This window comes from Cinclus cinclus, chromosome 14, assembly GCF_963662255.1.
Source record: "Cinclus cinclus chromosome 14, bCinCin1.1, whole genome shotgun sequence".
NCBI classification, from domain to species: domain Eukaryota; kingdom Metazoa; phylum Chordata; class Aves; order Passeriformes; family Cinclidae; genus Cinclus; species Cinclus cinclus.
The window spans coordinates 20,635,883-20,655,355 of NC_085059.1; the positions used below are offsets into that span (position 1 = coordinate 20,635,883).

The 19,473-nt window shown below is 47.8% G+C and overlaps 2 protein-coding genes across 5 annotated transcripts in view; one reads left to right on the forward strand and one right to left on the reverse strand.

The window, feature by feature from the left end:
* The window catches only part of ARHGAP26 (Rho GTPase activating protein 26), a 104,354-nt gene extending 98,693 nt beyond the window's left edge, over positions 1–5,661 (forward strand). Inside the window, exon 24 of the mRNA XM_062501958.1 lies at positions 2,985–5,661. The gene's annotated coding sequence lies outside the window, so the exon portion shown is untranslated. The remainder of the gene's footprint in view (positions 1–2,984) is intronic.
* An 81-nt stretch (positions 5,662–5,742) lies between these two features.
* NR3C1 (nuclear receptor subfamily 3 group C member 1) overlaps positions 5,743–19,473 on the reverse strand; it is a 59,628-nt gene continuing 45,897 nt past the window's right edge. For 2 of the 4 annotated variants that reach the window (XM_062502429.1, XM_062502428.1), the window contains exons 6-9: positions 18,096–18,240; positions 12,623–12,753; positions 9,828–9,985; positions 6,445–8,972 (exon numbers count right to left, since the gene is read on the reverse strand). In XM_062502429.1, coding sequence (XP_062358413.1) covers positions 8,820–8,972; positions 9,828–9,985; positions 12,623–12,753; positions 18,096–18,240 — 587 coding nt within the window. In that variant the 3' untranslated portion in view covers positions 6,445–8,819. Of the gene's footprint in view, positions 5,987–6,444; positions 8,973–9,827; positions 9,986–12,622; positions 12,754–18,095; positions 18,241–19,473 lie in introns of those variants that run through there. The other 2 variants (XM_062502430.1, XM_062502431.1) reach the window with 2 other exon arrangements.

Here is a 19,473-nt window from a genome sequence, read left to right on the forward strand (position 1 = left end):
TAATACTGTAGTAAACATTGGTTTATTCCAAGAGAAATTAAAGATAGGAAATACTTTTTTAAACCAGACTGACACAGCATTTGATGCTTAAAATATTAAAGTCATCAGTCAAAAATGAAATGAAAACTGGGTGGTGGCACTGCTGATGGGCAGAGCCTGTCCTGCAGCCCCTGGCTGGTCACTGTGGGCATTAAACCCAAAAACTGAGATGGTGCAGTGATGTCTGGTGGAACTAAAGAGGCTTTTGGTGCAGCCCTGCCATGTTTCACATCCATGGCTGAGTTCCACAAGTGTGTGTGAGGTTGGTGTGGTTTTGGTGGCAGCTGGATTAATTGGGGTGGGCTGGGTTTGGTTTTGGGCTGGGTTTGGTGTTGGGCTGGGTTTGTTGTCGGGTTGTGGTTGGATTAGTTGGGTTGGGCTCAGTGTTGTGGTTGGACTGGGTTGGATTTGGTTTGCAGGTGGACTGGGGTTGGTTTGGATGCTTGGGGCCATCTCCTCTGCCCTGTCTCTGGTTCGTGGCACCAGTGGAGCACAGGGATGGAGCTGAGGGGAGAACTCACCTGCACAGAGCCAGAGCCCGAGGATGGAGAGATGTGTTAGTGAGTGGTTTAATCCTCCTAACGAACCAGAAACCTCAATGCAATTATACTTTGTGCATTTGGGCTAATTCAGACTTTCAGCTTTTGGGAAATAACAATGAAAAGCAGAGGTGTTTTAAGAAATAGCCGTTTAAAGCTCTGTTCTCTGGCTGTTTGCAGACGGGCTCAGCTGGTCATTTAGCACGATGCTCACGAGGTAACACCTACCTATTACTTATTGTAAATCCTCCCTTCTGCTAATGAAGCTTATTCTGCTTCTAAACCTCAGACAAAAGGGTCTAGAAAATCACACCTGGGCTCTAAACTCACTGACGCAGGCAGGAAGGGAAAAAAGTCTGCAGCAGCCAGGTGCCCTGGAGACCAGCCTGGCTTGGATTAGGTGGGGATGGCACACAGGGGCTGGAGCTGGGGGTGTTGGAGCAATCCCATCTCCACAGGGAGATTTCTATGTCCCTGCTGTGTCCCCATCTCCCTGGGAGCCCCCTGTAGTCTCCATCACTGCCCCTCAGCTGCTCCCCCAGGCCTGCCCTGCCCCAGGATCCAGCTGGGCTCATCCCGGGCAGACAGATAATTCAACATCTGCAGATTGCTCAGAGCTTTCATTCACAGCCATCCGTGAGTGAGGAGCAGAGCAGGAGGGCCAGGGGGTGGGAGAGGGCCAGGGGGTGGGAGAGGCTTTGGGGATGAGCCCCAGAAGGGTTGGGATGTGGCTGGCAGTGAAGGTACCACTGGGGTGAGCATCTCCCTGGCACAGGGGGCTGGAAAGGGCTTAAACCTCATCCAGTGCCACCCCAGCCATGGCAGGGGCACCTCCCACTGTCCCAGGCTGCTCCAGCCCCAGTGTCCAACCTGGCCTGGGACACTGCCAGGGATCCAGGGGATCCACAGCTGCTCTGGGAATTCCACCCTGTGCCAGCCCTGTCCACCCTCCCAGGGAAGGATTCCTTCCCAATATCCCATCCATCCCTGCCCTCTGGCCTCTTCCCACCTGGGAAGCCATTCCCTGTGTCCTGGCACTCCGTGTCCTTGTCCAAAGCCCCTTTCCATGGTCACACAAAGGTCAGTGCTCGTTCCAGCCATGTCCCTGCTGTCCTGGAGCCACAAAGGAGCTTTTCCCAAGGCTGCCCCAGCTCTTGTTCAGACAAGCTCGTTGTGAGCCTGGTTCCCTCAGCCAGGCCATGGCACCAGGGTGGCACCTTGGTGACACTGCTGGGACAGTGCCACCTCTGCTGGGCCCGGGTGCCTCCATGGATGAACCCGCAGAGCACAGGGATAGAGCAGCCCTGTGTCCAGCTCCCTCCATTTCCCACTGCCAGACACCCTGGGGATGGTTTGTTCCTTTTTAAAGCTTACTCATTTTGCTTCATCCATTATCTACCATAAATATTTCTGAGTTTGGGAGATGCACGTGCTGCTCTTGCCTCTGTTTTACTGCTGGTTGTTTTTTGCCAAGTTTGGCTTTGGCTGGGGCTTTTTGTCCAGCCACTGCTGTTGTTTTTGTCCAGCTTTTGCTCAGTTTGGTTGCCCTGGGTGGTACCTGGAGCACTGCAGCTCCAGCCCGAGCAGAACCAATGACTGCACCATCCCCATCGTGCTGCTGTTTATTATTTATTTCCCCAGCAACGAGGATATATTTAGCCCGACAGCTTTGAGCTGTTTCAGCCCATTATGCTCAGCAAATCCAGCAGTGGCCGAGGGGCAGCAGCAGCAGGAGCCCCCCAGGACCCCAGGCCTGTCAGGGGCTGCAGGAGGGGAGGGTGTGAGAGCCACATCCCTCGGGTTCCCTTGGACTTGCCGAGGGTTGGGTTGGGCTGGGTGGATTTTTGGAAATTATTTTTAGTAATTGCTGTGTTTGAGGCTTGCAGGCCAGTGCTGTGTTTGTTTGGGGGAGAACACGTGCAGCCCAGCTGGAGGAACTCTGCCTGCAAGCCAAAAAGGGTAAAAAAGGAAAGGGTAGGAGAGAAACGAGGAATTAAAAATGCTGGGGTTTAATTCTGGATTTGTTCTTGCAGGAGCCCAGATAGGGGTGTGCTGGGGCCCAGGAATGGCAGGGACAGCCCCTGAATTGTCACTGCCTGTCCCCCCCTTTCCCCTCCCAGCTCCTCAGGGATGCAGCTCCCTGTGTCCAGTCCTTGGAGATCATTTCCCCTCCATGTTCTGCTCCTTGGGGCCACTTCCCGAGCCCCCTGACCAGCCCTGGGCACACCAGGTCACGTTTTTCAGCAGGAATTGTCACCCTGTCCTCCTGCATTAGGAGCACAGTTACTGCCCACATCTGATGCTGCCTCAGCAGTTTTGCCCCAACCTTTTTATGTGGTTTGATCTCAAATAAACAGATCCCATAATTAGAAGGATTCCACTTACTTGTTGTTTTTTTAACCTAAGGTTTCCTGTTGTGACCTCAGAGAATATCCCTAATTATGCTCTGGAGCTGTGCCAGGCCTGTGATGGATTGGATAAGGCTATTTACTGCCACCACCCCTCCTCCAGGTTGGATTTTATCAGCTGATCCACTGGCACTGGACATCAGTGAGCTCCCTTCTGATGGCTCCTCTCCGTGCCACTCCTCCAGCCAGACTTTTTCAAGTTCAATATTTACACTTTTTAATTTTGAAATGTCTGTGTACTGTATATAATATATTTATATAATATATTTTCAGCTTCACCAGTCATTGAAGTCATCAGTAACCCCGTTAAGGAAATGCACCAAACTTGCTGGACCCTGGCAAGAGCACTGAGAGCATCTGGGGGCCCCTTTGGGATAGCCAGTAACATACAGCCAAGGAATCTTTTCTTCTGCAAAACCCCAGGATTTGTGATAAGGCACAGCTCTGTGCGCCCAGAGCTTCACATGAGCCCACGCTGCAGGGGGACATGGCCAGGGACAAAGCAGCCCACTGGGACCATCCCGGGGGCAAACACGAACTCAAAAGCTCAAATCTTAAATGTCAGAACTGTAAAAATGCCATTTAATGGCATCTTTTCCTAACCAGTCTGAAATGCCATCATTTTACTGGGATATGGTGAACACAACAGAAATCACGAATTGCAAGCACATGCTGGGCTTCACCCGGATTTCTTGGAAGCTGAGGACAGAGCCCAGGAAAGCAAAGAAGAGCAGAACGAGGTGGCAGGTGAGGGAGGGCAGCAGCCCCGTGTCCCAACCACCCCAGGGCCATGGAGCAGGGGAAGGTGCAGAGGGAAGGAGCAGAAATCCTGCAGGGAATGGGATCCCGGGCCAAAGATGCTTCTGGTATCAATGGAATGGGACAAAGGGGATTTTGGGTGAAATGTGACCCCAGAGGACTCGATGCCCTTACCCTGAGGCTGAGTTCTTTATGGGAGTGTCTGATGGCTCTCCTCAAAGCATCTTTCCATAATAAACCCAAATAAATATTGTGAATCCCATCCTTGTGTTGCCTCTGACCCCCGTCCGCAGCCATCCAGCTTGGGAATTACCGAAGGGAAATTTATGTAAGCTTTGTTTCAATTGCAAACAATTCAAAGAAACCATTCCCTGCTGGGAACTAGGCCTTTTCTGCTGCAGTTAAATTTGAGATTTTATTACAGCAGGCCTCGCTCTGTGGCTCGTGGGGAGGCCGAGCTGTGCTGGGGGAAACCACAGCAGTTTCAGGGTTGGAAATGTGGAAACTGCAAGGGAGCTCCATGGCAGCATCTTCTGTTCCAGGGCTGAGGCTTCCTGAAGCCAAGAGCAGCATCCTCAGAGCTGGAGAGAGGCTCCTTCCAGCACTGCTGATCCAGCACATCCTTTTCCCTTTTTCCTGGGTTCAATTCTGTCCCTGCACAGGACCTGGCTGGCCCAGGGCAGCTCAGCCCCCAGCACCCTGTCCCAACCCACACCTGGGGAGCCCCAAGGCCTTTCTGTAACTTCCTTTAATCTCCCTCTGTCACTAATGTTTGACAGCTGGCACCTGCCTTGGGAGGGAGCTTTTATCACATTCTGCTGAGTATCAGACAGCTGGGCACCACTGCAGTGACAAAATACATTTAAAATCACAGAACTAAAGAGGGATTGAGGTCGGCAGGGACCTTAAACTTGTAAGAGTCCCCCCCACCTGCCGTATCAGACACAACCATCTCCAGGACCGCAACAAAAATTCCACAAAAGCATTTTGGAGCCATTTAATGAAAAAAGCAGAATTTTATTATATGGTTTCTGTCCATTATTCGGCATTGCTGTAAATGGCTCACATTTACTGCAATTTCTGTACAGATGTGTGGCTTTGTATTACCAGAACAGCAAATTTAAATGAAAAAATAAATGTTCAACAATTCCACACAAGCTTTTACAGTCCAACATTTCACTGAGTAGGTGAAAACTACAGACTTGTTACTACAGAATTATTCAGCATGAATAAAAAACTACAACTTTTATTTTTAAACAGGAGTCACTGGTTTATTTTTTTTAATGCTGTTTAAAATTGCTGTGATAAAAATAATGATTTTTTTTTTAATAATGCCATACACTGGTATGATATAGGATTTGTCCCCAGTATATATCTTTTTTGTTTAATATACAAAATAGAGTAATGACCCATCGCTGCCTCTGCTGTGGGCAGGGGGGTGGAGGTGGGGTGTTCCCACACACTCACAGCCTTCCCTCGGACACGAAGCCTCTGCCTGGAGAGGACCTCGACCTTCATGGAAAATTTGGTTCCTATGAGACGTCGATGGCTCGGCAAGCCCTGGCTGCAGCCTGGGACAAGGGCAGGGCGTGCCTGGTCCGTGACCACGGAATCCCAAACTGGATTCCAGAAACCCTAAAGCTCATCAATTCCCCCCTTCCACCAGACCAGGCTGCTCCAAGCCCCGTCCAAGCAGGCCTTGAACACTTGCAGGGATATAATGATAGTAATAATAATAATAATAATAATAATAATAGTACAATCTTTATAAAATCTCACCCTAAGTCATGTCCCTGAAGTCCTCCCTCTCTGAAGTTTGGCTGCAGGATGTTTCCCACAGCCCACGTTCATCCAGGCACTTCCTCCTTTCCCTACCTTTTCCTGTGGAAATGGCATTTTTCATTTTTCAGCATCGATTGGCACCGGTCCCCGTCCCCCCCCCCACCCTCCCCTCGTGTCCCCATCCCTGTCCCCGTGCCCCCATCCCTGTCCCCGCGTCCCCCTAAGGCCATTGCGAGTCCTGAGCGGATCCGTGCACTTTGTGATAAGGCACTGAAGGGCCAAGTTCTCCCTGCTTTATCCAGAGTGCAGGGACTCCCCACTGCTACACGGACTACGGAAAACAGGACACGGACTTCTCACTGCTGGCTACAGCACCACGGAGTCTCACTGGTGAGGTTACAACTGAACAGCACGTACAGGACGAGTCTTCCTCCAACAGCACAGTTTCCTTGGCTTCTCCTGAAATCCAGACACTGAAAGTGAATACACAGGCAAACAGACACAAAGGGCAGAGAGCCTCTCCTCCTGTGCGGCCGCTCTCTGGGAGATCACAGAGCCCCAGTTTGGGCTGGAAGGGATCCTAAAGCTCATCCGGTTCCAAGCCCCGACTCCACCATCTGCTGGAGTTCGCTGCAGTTGCTTTTGCTGGCAAAAACGACAATTTGGGGTCCCTGCACCCCGACCCGCACGCGCTGCCCCTCCCCAGGCTCCGACCGGGGGCTCTGGGGATGCGAATTTATAAAAGGTTCTCCAGAGTAAGAGCAGGTTTCCCCCAGCCCGCGAGCCCCCAGCAGCACACACTCCTATCTGTATCGCAAACGGGCACGGGAGGAGTCCCAGCCACTTGGGCTGCAAGCTGTAATTAAAACCCTGACCTTTACCTATTACAAAATGTACATATTCCTTACAGATCGAAGAAGAGAGCGATTATTTCCTTTTATTAAAGATGCTATTTTACTCCAAAGTACTGAATATAGGATCTTTTTCAATAGGCATAACATTCAAAAAGAGCTTTAAGAAAGGATGAGAATCGAGTTTCCTGTTTCAGTTGGAAACCAAGGTCTGCTCAATGTAGAAATGTGCTGTGAACACCCCACGCTCTGTATTTACATATTGCTGGCACCTGGATGTGGATTATTGCCCAATTTCCAAGCTGTTTTTGCTGTGGGGGTGAAGCTGTGCCTGCACCCCTGGTCAGAGCTGTGTTCTGCAGGTTTTGCAGCGGGGTCTGCGGCTCCCGACCATACAGATAGGAGTATCCCACCCAAAAAACCAACGGGAATTCTACACAGTGATTCAAGATACACAACCCAACCCTACAAACACCCACGGAGCACAGGTTCCCCCTCTGAACTTCTTTGGATACCAACACCACACAACGTTTCCACTCAGCATATCTGTGACCCCTACAAAAAATATAATTACATGTATCATGATAAAGCAATCTGTCATCTAAAAATCATCCTTATTATACACTATACAAGCTATTTTACAATCATTTAATAAATTGCTTTTAAAGCTGCAGTAGCCCTTCCCTTTTTTTTTTCTTGAATCAGCGAATATACCGATTATACATATTTGAAACTATAACTAAATATAAAAATATATTAGGTTTTGTATTTTCTCAGATGATCTTTCTCATTTCTATTACACAAACGATCTGGCCACTTTGAGTAAAAATCAAATTTTAGAGTGGCATAGTAAATATTTCAGTTTTGAGATACAGAAAATTGTTAAGGTGCACGTAGAAAAGGCTACTACAGCTTCTAAATGTCGAAAATATCCTCATCAATGGCAACAAGGAGAAATCCACAAGGCCTATGGGAATTTATGGCACGCCAGGAATTCAATGTGAAGGGCTGCAGCCTTACAAAGACAGAAAGTTTGACGGACAACTCTAAGACCACGAAGTCAGTAGCGGAGCTCTCCTGCTCCCCAGGAAAAGAGGATGGAGCAGTCAGTGAAGGGTGGAGATGTGGAATTGGGTCTCTAACCAGGTGAGTCTGGAGCTGGGAGATCCAGTCCCAGCTGCGTGGACAAGTCCCCGGAGAGGAGGAGGATTCCGGAATCCTCCAGGAGAACGACCCCAGCCACTGGGTGCCCTCACACGTCCTCCCCTGTCCCTGGGGTCTCCAGAAATATTTGTGTGATGACAGCTTGAAGTGTATAGAAAACGGAGTTTCTCCACACAGAAGTAAACTTTTCTGAAGCTATGCATATTTTCCTGAATATTTCCTGATGGGCAGTCAGGACTGATCTTCTTGGCATCAATGCAGCCCGTGACTCTTTGCGTTATGGCTGTTGCATCATATGCAAAAATCAGGCTTCTTTTTTTTTTTTTTTTTTTTTCAATATATAAAATAACCTGCTCATTTACATCCAGTTAGGACTGGGTTAATTTTCTATGAATCTGCATATCCAACACTTTTGCAATGTACCAAAAGGATTTGTTTCATCCGGATCTACTGAAATGAAATGAGATTTTAGAGTGTTCTCCCACCCACCCTGGCCCTTAGAAAAAGCCCAATTTTTATGGCCGCTTTGCCTGTTGAAAGCATTAGGTTAGAAAAGCCCAACCCAGTTTCACATGAATCTATTTGAGTATTTACTGTCTAGAGGTCATTTAGGAAAGCTACGAGCTGCCCCACCTTAAAAAACCAGCTGTACAATAGGCATCTTGAAGTATTACAAAAAAATTATGTAAGAAAAAAATGAACAAGCCAAGTTCACGGTATATAAAGTTAAAGGAAATTGCTAAAACCAGACAGTAATAGCTATAAAAGGCACAACTTCCCTTTTCTGATATACACTTGTAAACTTTCTTCAGGTTACATGCATAAACCAAAATACTATCTTAACTTTAAAAAAAAAATCCAAAACACTTTGCTAAAATAAAAAAAAAAAAGCCTAAAAAATTGTCTCCAGCCAACTGCAGCAATTAATTAATTAATTAATTAGCAGAATGTTCGTAACAGCCTCAGAGCTTGTCACTGGTGGTTTGATGCATCCAGGGATGGTGCACGAGGAGAGAGAGAAAATTTCTGCCCAAACCGATTTCTTTTCCTTTTCCTTTTCCTTATCCTTTCCTTTCCTTTCTCCCCCATTCCTTCCCAAACACGAGAAATCCGCTGCTTCTCCAGCCTAACTCTTGGCCCTCTGTAAACCACATGTAGTGCATAATTACAAAAGAAACACCTGCGAGGACAAAAGGAACAAGTTCTGTAGGTTTTCTCTTTACAAAACAAAGCTATCGTGTGACGGTTTCTTAAGGCAACCCTTTGTGTTAAGGCAGTCACTTCTGATGAAACAAGAGCTTCTTGATATTTCCATTGGAATATTTTGGTATCTGATTGCTGATGATTTCTGCCAACATTTCTGGGAACTCAATACTCATGGATTTATCCAAAAATGTCTGGAAGCAAAAGCTCAGAAGATTTTCAACCACCTACGAGTGACAAGACAAAGAATTACTTGCACATTCAGAGAAGATTCACCTCCCTCCTCCCCAGCTCCTGCCCACAGGATGGGGCTCAGGCAGGGCGTGCACAGGAATCTTCATTTAGTTCATTAATTATTGTCCGTGGCACTCGGATATAAACCAAACAAACAGACAGTGCAAGGCTTTACAAACAGCAAGGAGATTTGGTACCAATTCCCATTCCAGCAGGTAAATAACACACACACGGATAAGCTAAATGAGATCTTGCCAGGTGCTTGGTACAGTAACAAGAAAAAAAACCGAAAAACCAGTAACTCTGAGGTCTCTGAGTTACCCTTGTCTTAAACACTGCTTTGTGCTACATGTGTAATTAGAATTAAACTGCCAAAGGAGACAGTCTGAATTGGAAATTCCTTCAAAATTAGATCACTTCTAACACCACATGTAGTGCTGAGGCATTGTTTTAATGGAATTTCAAACTACTCCATAAATTCTTTACTTCCTGGGCTCTGAGATAAGACTGCTTTTAAACAACACATTTCTGCTTCTACTGCAAAGTCAATTAGAGTTCCTGAGCTCCTCCTTTTTAAAGCAAGGTAATTTTTAAAAACTGGAGAGACTGAAAATGAGACTAATTATCCAATTAATTGCTGTGGATTGCACTGCAGAGGCACCCTGAGAGGACCACGTTCAAGGCTGTCAATTTGCCTTTTGTGAGGCAGCAGAGGAGCATGACCTCCTCCTCCTCTTCCTCCTCCCTTTAAATTTAGTCCCTTTAAATCAAAAGAGCTGGAGGAGCTCACAGTCCCCGCCCCAAACGTATTTCTCTGGAATGCCTGCAGCATTCCTGTCAGGACTTACATCATGCATAGAGTCCAGCAGTTTAGTCAGTTGATAAAATCGCTGCCAGTTCTGGCTGGAGTTCCCTTCCCTCTTGACAATGGCCTTGCCCAGCTCCTTGATGTACGTCATGCGGATCTCCTCAAACAGGGACTGGCTCTTCAGGCCCTCCTTGGGAACTGCAACATGGACAGCAGCCTTTCAAACACTGCACAACAAGGCTGACACATGGGTTCAGCTCTCTTACATTGCTTACACGGAGAGGGACTCTTCAGCAGGAGCTGTACTCGCAGGACAAGGAGCAAGAGGGGAAATTTAGGTTAAATGTGGAATTGTTCCCTGTCAGGGGTGTGCCAGAGAAGCTGTGGTTGCCCCTGGATCCCTGGAAGTGTCCAAGGCCAGGCTGGAATGAGATGACCTTCAAGGTCCCTTCCAACCCAAAGCATTCTGTGATTCTATAAAAATGAGCAGAAGAAAAAGCATTTGGACTGACTGAAATGACAGCAGAGAGACAAGCAGAGAGCAGGATGGGACAGTGACCAGCTCAACATAAAGCACAGGCCTGCTGCAAAACAAAAAAAAAAAACCAAACCTCCAAAGATATCCCACCGAAAATCAGTGGGAAGGCAACTGGACCATGGAGGCAACAACACCCAGACCTTGATGGAGAAGCACCAAGGCTGGAGCCGCTGTGTTCTCCAGGTCTGGGGAAATGTGACATTAGGAAGGTTCCATAAAAATTCCGTGTGCTCAGGGAAGAGCAAGGGCGGGATCACAGGACAGCTTGGCTTGGAAAGGATCCTGAAAGATCATCTGGTTCTGAGCCTCCTGACACGGATCAAGTAACAGGTCCAGGAAGGCACTGCCAGGCACACGAGGAGCTGGGGGCAGAAACACAAGGCTTGGGACTCAAATCCAGGTGCAGACCCTGTGCCTGTCTCCTCCTCTGAGGATGGTCCTTCCAAAGGCCAAGGACCAGCCTGGACAGATGGACCACGGGCACTCCTTAAGGTGCTTCCTTTGAGGCCTCTGATCACCTCGGGAAGTGAAAGAGTTGAAGAGACAGAAAAGAGCTGAGACAGAGGTGACCAAAGCACGACAGAGGCCACAGAGCACATTCCCTTCCTTAGGAAATCCAACCTTCCCTGCACCGTCAGCATCTCAGACATTTGGAATGAACTCTCTTGCCTGTCTTGCCTCCACAGGACATGAAACCTGTCAAGTGTTTCACATGGAAAAGGTCTCTGAGCCACATCTGTGTGTGAGATACAAGTCTAGACCTGTGTGGGATTCCTGCTTTACTCCTCCTCCTCCTCTTCTCTTGGAAAACTTAACACAGAAACACAATAAACAAATTCAAATTGTCAAGTCGTGGATTGAAGAGCTTTAGAAATTTCAGCTATTCAATTGCAGAAGTTCCCTGATGTAGCACTCACACAATGTATGTACTTAACAAAATGAAGATGAATTGTCTCCCACTGGAAATGGAGTGGAGAGGCCTCTCTGGGCAGTGCCAGCTGCTGGAGGGGATGAATCCTGCCAGTGCTGCCTCCTCACCACTCGTGCCATGGAAATTTCCAGCTCCTGTGAGGAAAGTTGGCCTCCACCACACCCTAAACACTTGAGGAATTTTTTGGGAGAGATTTCAGAATCAAACAGGAACTGTTAGAAATCTGCAGTTTCAGGGAAGTTTTAAGTTCCTCCAAAGCCCACGGCTGTGAGAGGCTGCAAGCTTCCTCTGAAAAGAGCCCTTGTCCCAGTTCTGGGCTTGGCAGCGAGGCAGTGCTGGGCACTGCCAGGCTGGTGGGGCACTGGGGGAACTGGCCACAGCACCCTCACACTGCCCTGACACCTGAGCAGTGCTGGCTTCCCAGCCCTCCTGCTCCGATCTAGAAAAAACCCAAGGTGAACAGATCCTCATTTCTGTATAATAATCAATGCTATTATTCACTGGAAACTTTAAAGATAAGATAATAACAGATTAATAATATTTCCTTTTCATCACGTTTCAGGTCCCTTCCAAGCCAAAGCACCTGATGAGGAGGGTGCAGAAGCACCGAGTACGCTGACAGATCTTCCCTTGCCCCGCCGTTCTTGCCACCGTGCAAACACGCTGGCACCTCTGGCACTGCTCTGCAGCAAAGCCCTGGTGCCAGGCAGGAGCAGGGACACGTCAGTCCCTGCCTGAGGCAGCTCCCTCGGGATCCTGACCCCGTGGGATGGCACAGGATGGGACTTCCCAGCACACAGAGGCTGTGCTGGAGCGAGGGGCATGGCTCATACCCAGCACACTCACACTCACCCCAGCACTCACACTCACACTCACCCCAGCACTCACACTCACACCCACCCCAGCACTCACACTCACCCCAGCACTCACACTCACACTCACTCTCTCTCTCTGCTCTGAGTCCCTGCATTGCAGCCAAGCCTGGGCTGAGCTCAAATCCTCAGGGAGCTCCAGCCCCATGGAGCAGGGGAGAACCAAGTCACTGGCTATAGTGATATCAACAGAGGGGAAAAACAACACTGTAAAAGGAATTGACACATCACTTACATTTGCATTAGTTATGTTGTCTCAGGTTAGTTTATTTCTGTATATTCTAAAAGGACTATTTTTGACACTGCACCTTGAACCTCCATGCAGTACAGACAGAATTTACTAAGCTATGACTTGTTTAACCACCAGCATATCCTACCTAAAGATAAAAACCAGCATGCAGCACATTATATAAATCTACCTCACAATATCTACTGCAAATCCATCACATACTTCTGCAGAAGCAGAAAGCTTGGTATTGAGCTGTTTCACCTACTTGTGGAGAGGAGAAGCAAGGTCTTCATGCAGAGATACTCCTCGTAGGAGACTTGGAGCCGGGACAGCTCTCGGGCCACCATGAGCATGTGTTTGCATTGTTCATACATACAGGGCAGGTTCATCCTCTGCCTGAGAACAAAAGCACAGCAGTCAGTGACGTGGCTGGCTATCTGCACGCTCTGGATCTGCTTTTCCAGGCTGCAGATGAGGAGCTGCATGCGAGCCATGGTACAGCCAAGGATGCTCCATCTCCCAGAGCGCCCCTGAGGTGGCTGCCTTGGTGACACAGATAAACACTGGCCCCGAGGGCAGGACGAGCCCTGGGACATCCTGAGTGCCAGTGCTTTTACAAAGGGAGCCTGGCTGCACCAAGGATTCAGCAGCCAGCTCTGCTGTCAGCAGCCATAGCACCAAGGTGACACAGACATCAAAATTCTGAGCCTGGCGGTCCCAGAGTCTCTTATCCTCCCAGGGAAACATGATGGAGTGTCACACCAGAGCTGGGATTTCTCTAATTCTTTCAATACTTTTGAGAAGTGCACCTAATTTAATGCATATTTATATATTTAGGAGTATCTTCCTGTAACTTCTCTGTTTTCAAAGTCACTTTATACTCATGCCCATCTGTGTTCCTGGAGCAATGGCCAGCACTGCAATTAAACTTCATTAGCTTTGTACTGTAATAAACTCGGTTCTAACCATAAATGGAAAGTCATGTTGACAAGCAAAGGCAAATCTTGGAATCAGAATAACAAACATTATGGTTTTGTATATTTGTTTTTCCTATTTCAATGAAGCCATGCATCAAGACAGGAACTCCTTTAATACCTCATCTGACACAGCAATCTTGCTCTTACAGCTGGTTACTGTGAAAATTGCAGAATTAGTTTTGAGTGGGAAATGAAGAACAGACTAATTCTGAAGAGTGTATGACATAATTATGCTTTTCCATGGGTATTCTATAGTAGAGGAAAAGACAAGCAAAATAACTCCATGCAATGAGCACACAATGTGTCTGCAGCGATGCCAGCACCTCATTTTTTGTTAATGATGTGTCACCTTTCCTTGGTATCACCCATACAGCATTGCAATCTACACAGAGACAAAATGGGATCAGTGTGGGAGTTACGGGTAAGATTTTGGTTATGAAACAACAATTCCTCCAAAGCTGATCACTTTTCCATTCTCCCTCCCCTAGCCCTTAAGGAGATTATACAGTGTTCCCTCACAATCATCCTGGGAAAGCCTGAGTGCAAACAGGGAACCTTTCTCAAAGTGCAAAAAACAGGGGGAATCCTGATGGCTTCTGAAAGACAGAAACACAAACTCCTGAAACTGTATTAACCAGACCAAACTCAAGTGTCAAACCCCAGCATTTCCAAAGGCAGCTGCTGGACAATTCCTTCCACACAGAACTGGGCCAGGTGTGGCACTGCCCCACACCTACAGTTCCAGCTGTGGCACCCACAGTGCCCCAGACAGCCCAGCTCCACCTCAGGACTCCTCCAGCACAAAGAGCACAGGAGGTAATGCTGCAGGAACAGGAATAAGTGCAATCCTGGCTCTGGGATGTTTCTCAGGCACTTCACACAAAGTCACCTCCTGGCCAGGTGGAAATGCTGTCCCAGCCCCTCCTGGCTGTACCAAAGGGCAGCTCACATATTTCAAATGGGGTCATTTAAACCCATTCTCTGGCAGGGCTCAGCAGTTTTCCTCATGTAAAACTGTGCCCATTTCTGGGCAGTAGGTTAAAATAAATTATGGAAGGGGTTAGTCTGTCATTTATTCCTGCCTGCTGGGAATGCAACCCCATCCACGAGGCTGAGGACCCAGAGGAAGACACACAGCTTTTGGCCAGTGCCAAGGCTACACAAGCTCTAGTTGCCAGAGCACAGGAGCAGCCACAGCCCCTGTGCTGAGCCAGGCTGTGCCCTGTGCCTGGTGCCAGAGCACAGGAGCCTGATTCACCACCTCATTCCAGAGCTGGCACAGCTCTGGGAACATCTCCCAGCCAGACCCACCCTGGCCAGGGCACATCAGATGATCTCAGCTGGCACAGGGAGCTGTGCTGGGGACACAGGCAGGGACAAGGGCAGGGCTCAGGGCTCTGCCTGCTCGGGATCCCAGCTCCCCTCCCTGCACAGGACATTCACCAGCCCCAAATCCCGCACAAACCAGGGGAACCCTTCATGGGGTGCTGCACCCAGCTCATGGCAACACACAGTGCTCATGAGGGCACCACACATCTGCCTTCTTAGCTAACTGCCACTCAACAGGCTGGCCCACCCTGACCCTCTCCTTGTCCCCTAAATACCCACCCCTGTGCCACAGCCCATGCCCGGGGCACGGGGATGTGGATGGGCACAGAGATGGCACAGGGATGGGGATGGCACAGGAATGGGCACAGGGATGGAACAGGGATGGGGATGGCACAGGAATGGCACAGGGATGGGGATGGCATAGGGATGGGCACAGGGATGGAACAGGGATGGAACAGGGATGGAACAGGGGTGTGGATGGCACAGGGATGGAACAGGGATGTGGATGGGGATGTGGATGGCACAGGAATGGCACAGGGATGGCACAGGGGTGTGGGTGGGGATGTGGATGGCACAGGAATGGCACAGGGATGGCACAGGGGTGTGGGTGGGGATGTGGATGGCACAGGGCTGGCACAGGGCTGGCAGAGGGATGGGCACATGGGCAAGGGAAACACGGCAGGGCTGGCACTGCTCTGAGTCAGAGCCCAGCAGAGCTGCACAGCACCAAAGCCCAGCAAACACCATACTGCTGCTGTTGCTGCTCTGAAAACACCAACTCCACACAAGGTGTTACAAAAGAATGCTGGGGATAAATCTGGGGAATCAGGGAAGTGCCAAAGCTCTGCCTGCAGAACTGCCCTCCCTTGCTGTGCTGTTCAGAGGCAGCACGGCCACCCTGCGTGGCACGGGAGAGCAGCAGGACAAATGTGTGAGCTGCAGTGACAAACACAGAACCAGGGACAGAATCCCGAGGCCCGGGACTTCCAGGAACTTCTGTCCCAAGCTGGACAGCAATTAAATGGCATCCGCTCCTCGATGAGCACAACTGTGCACTGTCACTGTGCTCACTGTAATTTTGGGCACCCTGTGACATACCCAGAGGACGAAAGCTGAGACAGAACCAGTTCCAGTTCCAGCAGGGCATGTTTTCAATCACAAACTGGGGAAACAGTTATACAATACTGCAAAATCACAGGTTTAAACTCTTTCCAAGTACTAAATAATGGCCTAAAGCCTAAGATTTATTCAGCTGCCAAACTTTTCAATGGCTTGAGTCAAGTTTCATGTGCGTGTGTACAAAAACACGTATATTATATATAACACTGCCAGCTAGCATAGGTATACCTCCATAAAAAAGAAATAAATTAGAGGAGTACAGACGTAAAAGTAAAATATTCAATAAATACTCAGTTTTTAGGAGAAGACTGAGCAAATTACTAATATGCCAGTTTAAGACATAAGAAGAGAATTTAATCCTCTTTCCTACCACACACTGTGAGCTACTGGATGTTGCTGCTCTATGGAAGTAGCAGTAAACACACAGGAACACACTGGCACAGGGATAAATGTGTGAAGGAATGATGCTGCTCAGATGCTTGAGGCTAAAGGAAGTCTAATCAATCCCATGAAGAAACCAATCAATAACTGCAGTTATGAACCACCACGTTTTGGACACCCCTCAGAGGTGGAGTTTCCCCTGGTGAAGCTGAAGACATTGAACATGAGGCTAAGTCCTGAAAGCCCAGAAATGGAACAGAAGGTTTCTAAAGGCCATACAAACCCAAGGAGGATGAAGCAGGAGCAGCTGCCCCTCTCTGTGCCATGGCTCTGAGCTCGGGGGTGGTTCTGCCCCTGCCCCTGCCCCAGCTCAGCCCCACTGCCCAGCTCTCACCTCACCCACCCCACAGGACAACACAGATGATCCCCAAACCCCTGGGCATTGGGTTTTTTTTGTCAATTTGATTTGATCTGCCTGCCCACAAGGTTTCTCCTACCCTGCCCATCCTGGCCCCAGCTCTCCCTGCAGGGCTCTCGTGTCTCACTTGGTGTTTGTCAGGTTTTTCCCCGAGGTGGTTCTGTTTTATTGAGGGATGGGACATAAAAAGTTACGACCAGAGAGTTTTATGGAGAACCTGGAGCTCCCTGGAAGAGACTGCAGTGCTCTCAGTCAGCTCAGTGTTTTATTGAAAACAAATGTCACTCTGATCTACGATTCACCCAACTGTAGCTGGAAGGAATTTGGGAATTACTGCTTGCTGTAACAGCATTACCCTTTCATTTTTGGGGGTTTTCAAGAGTTCCAACACCTAGCACTGAAGCTCTGTGGTTTTGACCCACTGATAAAACAGCAGGAGACCTCTGACTTACAGCAAATTAGATGTTATTGCACTTAGTGACAACTTCAATTATTTCAATTCCACCACACAGAGACTATTCTGCTCCAGGGACATATTCTAAGCACTTTGATAAACACAAGTACACAGATGGGCCCTCACCTACCATTTCCTCCTCAGCCTTTTTTTTTTTTTTAAATATTATTATAAGGCAATGATTACAGTTTATAAAAGCCTGAATAAATATTTACAATGAAAAAAAAAAGCAGGGGAATAAATATACATGAACTAGAATTCACTGATCCCACAGAAAATGCAATTACTGTATTTCTTTAAAACACAGAAAATGTTCGGGAGATCTGATTTTGAAGTGAAATAGGATCAGAAATATTAAAATGTGCCAAAACAGGCTAAAGGTATTGCCTGCATACCAAAACCAGAAAACAGAGATGCAAATAAGATCCAACCACCTCAACAATCCCAAATTCCCTCCTCCCCTCTTCTACAGCACAGATTTACTGCACAACACAAACCTGGAAAAGTTCAAGGAAAACAGTGTGTGGTGCAAGAAAAAAATATGTTCAGACTTTCCACCAAACTCAGCTTTGCTTGAAAGTTGACAACAAAGTTCAACACGAAAATATAAATTGGGCAGATTGTTCCATCTTCAGCCTTGTCTTTTCAGCCCTAATTTCATCAGCTCAGACAGAAATGTTTCACTCTGGCAAACTCGTAGGGCCATTCTGCCACTCTGATACACTGAACAGACAGAACATTATGCAATTTGCCAAACTTTTCTCTCCATCCCAGGCATATTTTTAGCTCTGACTGTGTTGGCTCCGATGAAATGAATGATTCTAGTGAATGGCGCAGGAACAGTCACAATATGGAATGTTAAAGCACAAACACCTCCCACAAAAACTTCTGGATATAAATACACTTAATATCTCAATTACCTTCCGTTTGACTGAGTGAAAATGCTAAGCAAGCTGCTGGAGAAAAACAAGTGGGAAAGGAGAGGCTGCTGTGGGATGTCTGGGAGGGTTCAGCAGCCAGGACCCATCCCCAAAGCCCAGCCCTGGCAGCTCCTACTCACTCATTAATGATCAGGTCTGGAGCAAAGCACAGCAGGTTGCCATTGGACTGCTTGTAGGATCTCCAGCCTAAAGCAAAAGCCATCAGGAACATCCAGGAGTACTGCAGGAGGGTCATTTGGTCATCCAGGTGCAAATTTCGGAAACCTGAATAAATAAAACATTGAGAGGGGACGGGGTCAGTTGTAAAATAGCAACAAAGGAGGAAAACGTTGCATGACTTGGAAAACAGGAGCAGCACAGCTGCTGTGTTATCAGTGCATAGGTACTGCAGGCAGTAAAAGAGATGTAATATTAAAAAAAATCCCAGTATGTATGTGTGGGGTTATCTGGAACTGATGGTCACTCAGATACATCACAAAAGGCAACAATTATAGTGCACATACACTGTAATTCACTGGGCTGCCTTCCAAAAATAACAGGGTTAGCTCCTTTTCACCAGAGCAGTCTGCTGGACAATAAATGATTTAGTATCAAATTCTGCTCTTATTCAACAATTGCACACTGAACCTACAAAGCGTGTAGTGCATTAGTTACCAGCATTAGCTGCTTCTAATCTCACATGCAGCATGAGCAGAGCCAACTGAACAAGGAGGAAATCAGTAAAACCTGACAAGTGGTCCCCCTAAGAGTCTGAAAATGCCACCAGCTTTGGATTTGCAGCACCAGCTCCCATCAGATCCAGCCTACACTCACCAAGAAACCACGGTGCCATACGGAGCCATTATTAGAGCCTGAATACAAGTTGATTTTATCTATTTTTATGAAGCATCTGACATCTAAAGAGCTCCTAACATCTAAAGAGCTGCTTCCTGAAGCTGTGCCAACAGGCAGAGCCAGTGGATGAACGTGTAACAAACCTGGTGGGTCTAAACACAGCCCCTGGCTTTGGAGGCACAGGGAACAACCAGCTACCGCCTCTAAAATAAAAAGGAAGGGTTTCAAAATGATTCCAGTCTTTCTGGGTCAAACCTTCAAATCTGTGCTCAAGCCCACCCCATGAAAAGGTTATTTTGAAATCCCAACTAAAGGGTTTGGCAAGGAATGCTGGCGTGCTGTCAGCATGGCTGATGGGCTACAACCAGGAGCAGGATATACAAATTAAACACTCATGAGGAACCACCTCAGCAAACAAAAGAAAGGAGATAAAAATGATAAGGATAGTTGCTATTAAAGCAGCTATTAAAGAGAAGATTGGCATTTTCATTGAGAGCATAAGCTCTAACCTTAAGGGTTTGGCTAATTGCAAAAACTGCTCAGCAGAGATGATGAACAGAGAAGTGTTTTATAAAGTGGAATCTAAATATGGATCTTGGAATACCAGATGGTCTCCCAAAAACCTGTCCCAGAAGGAAGTGTGTGCATGTGAGCCTCTCCTAG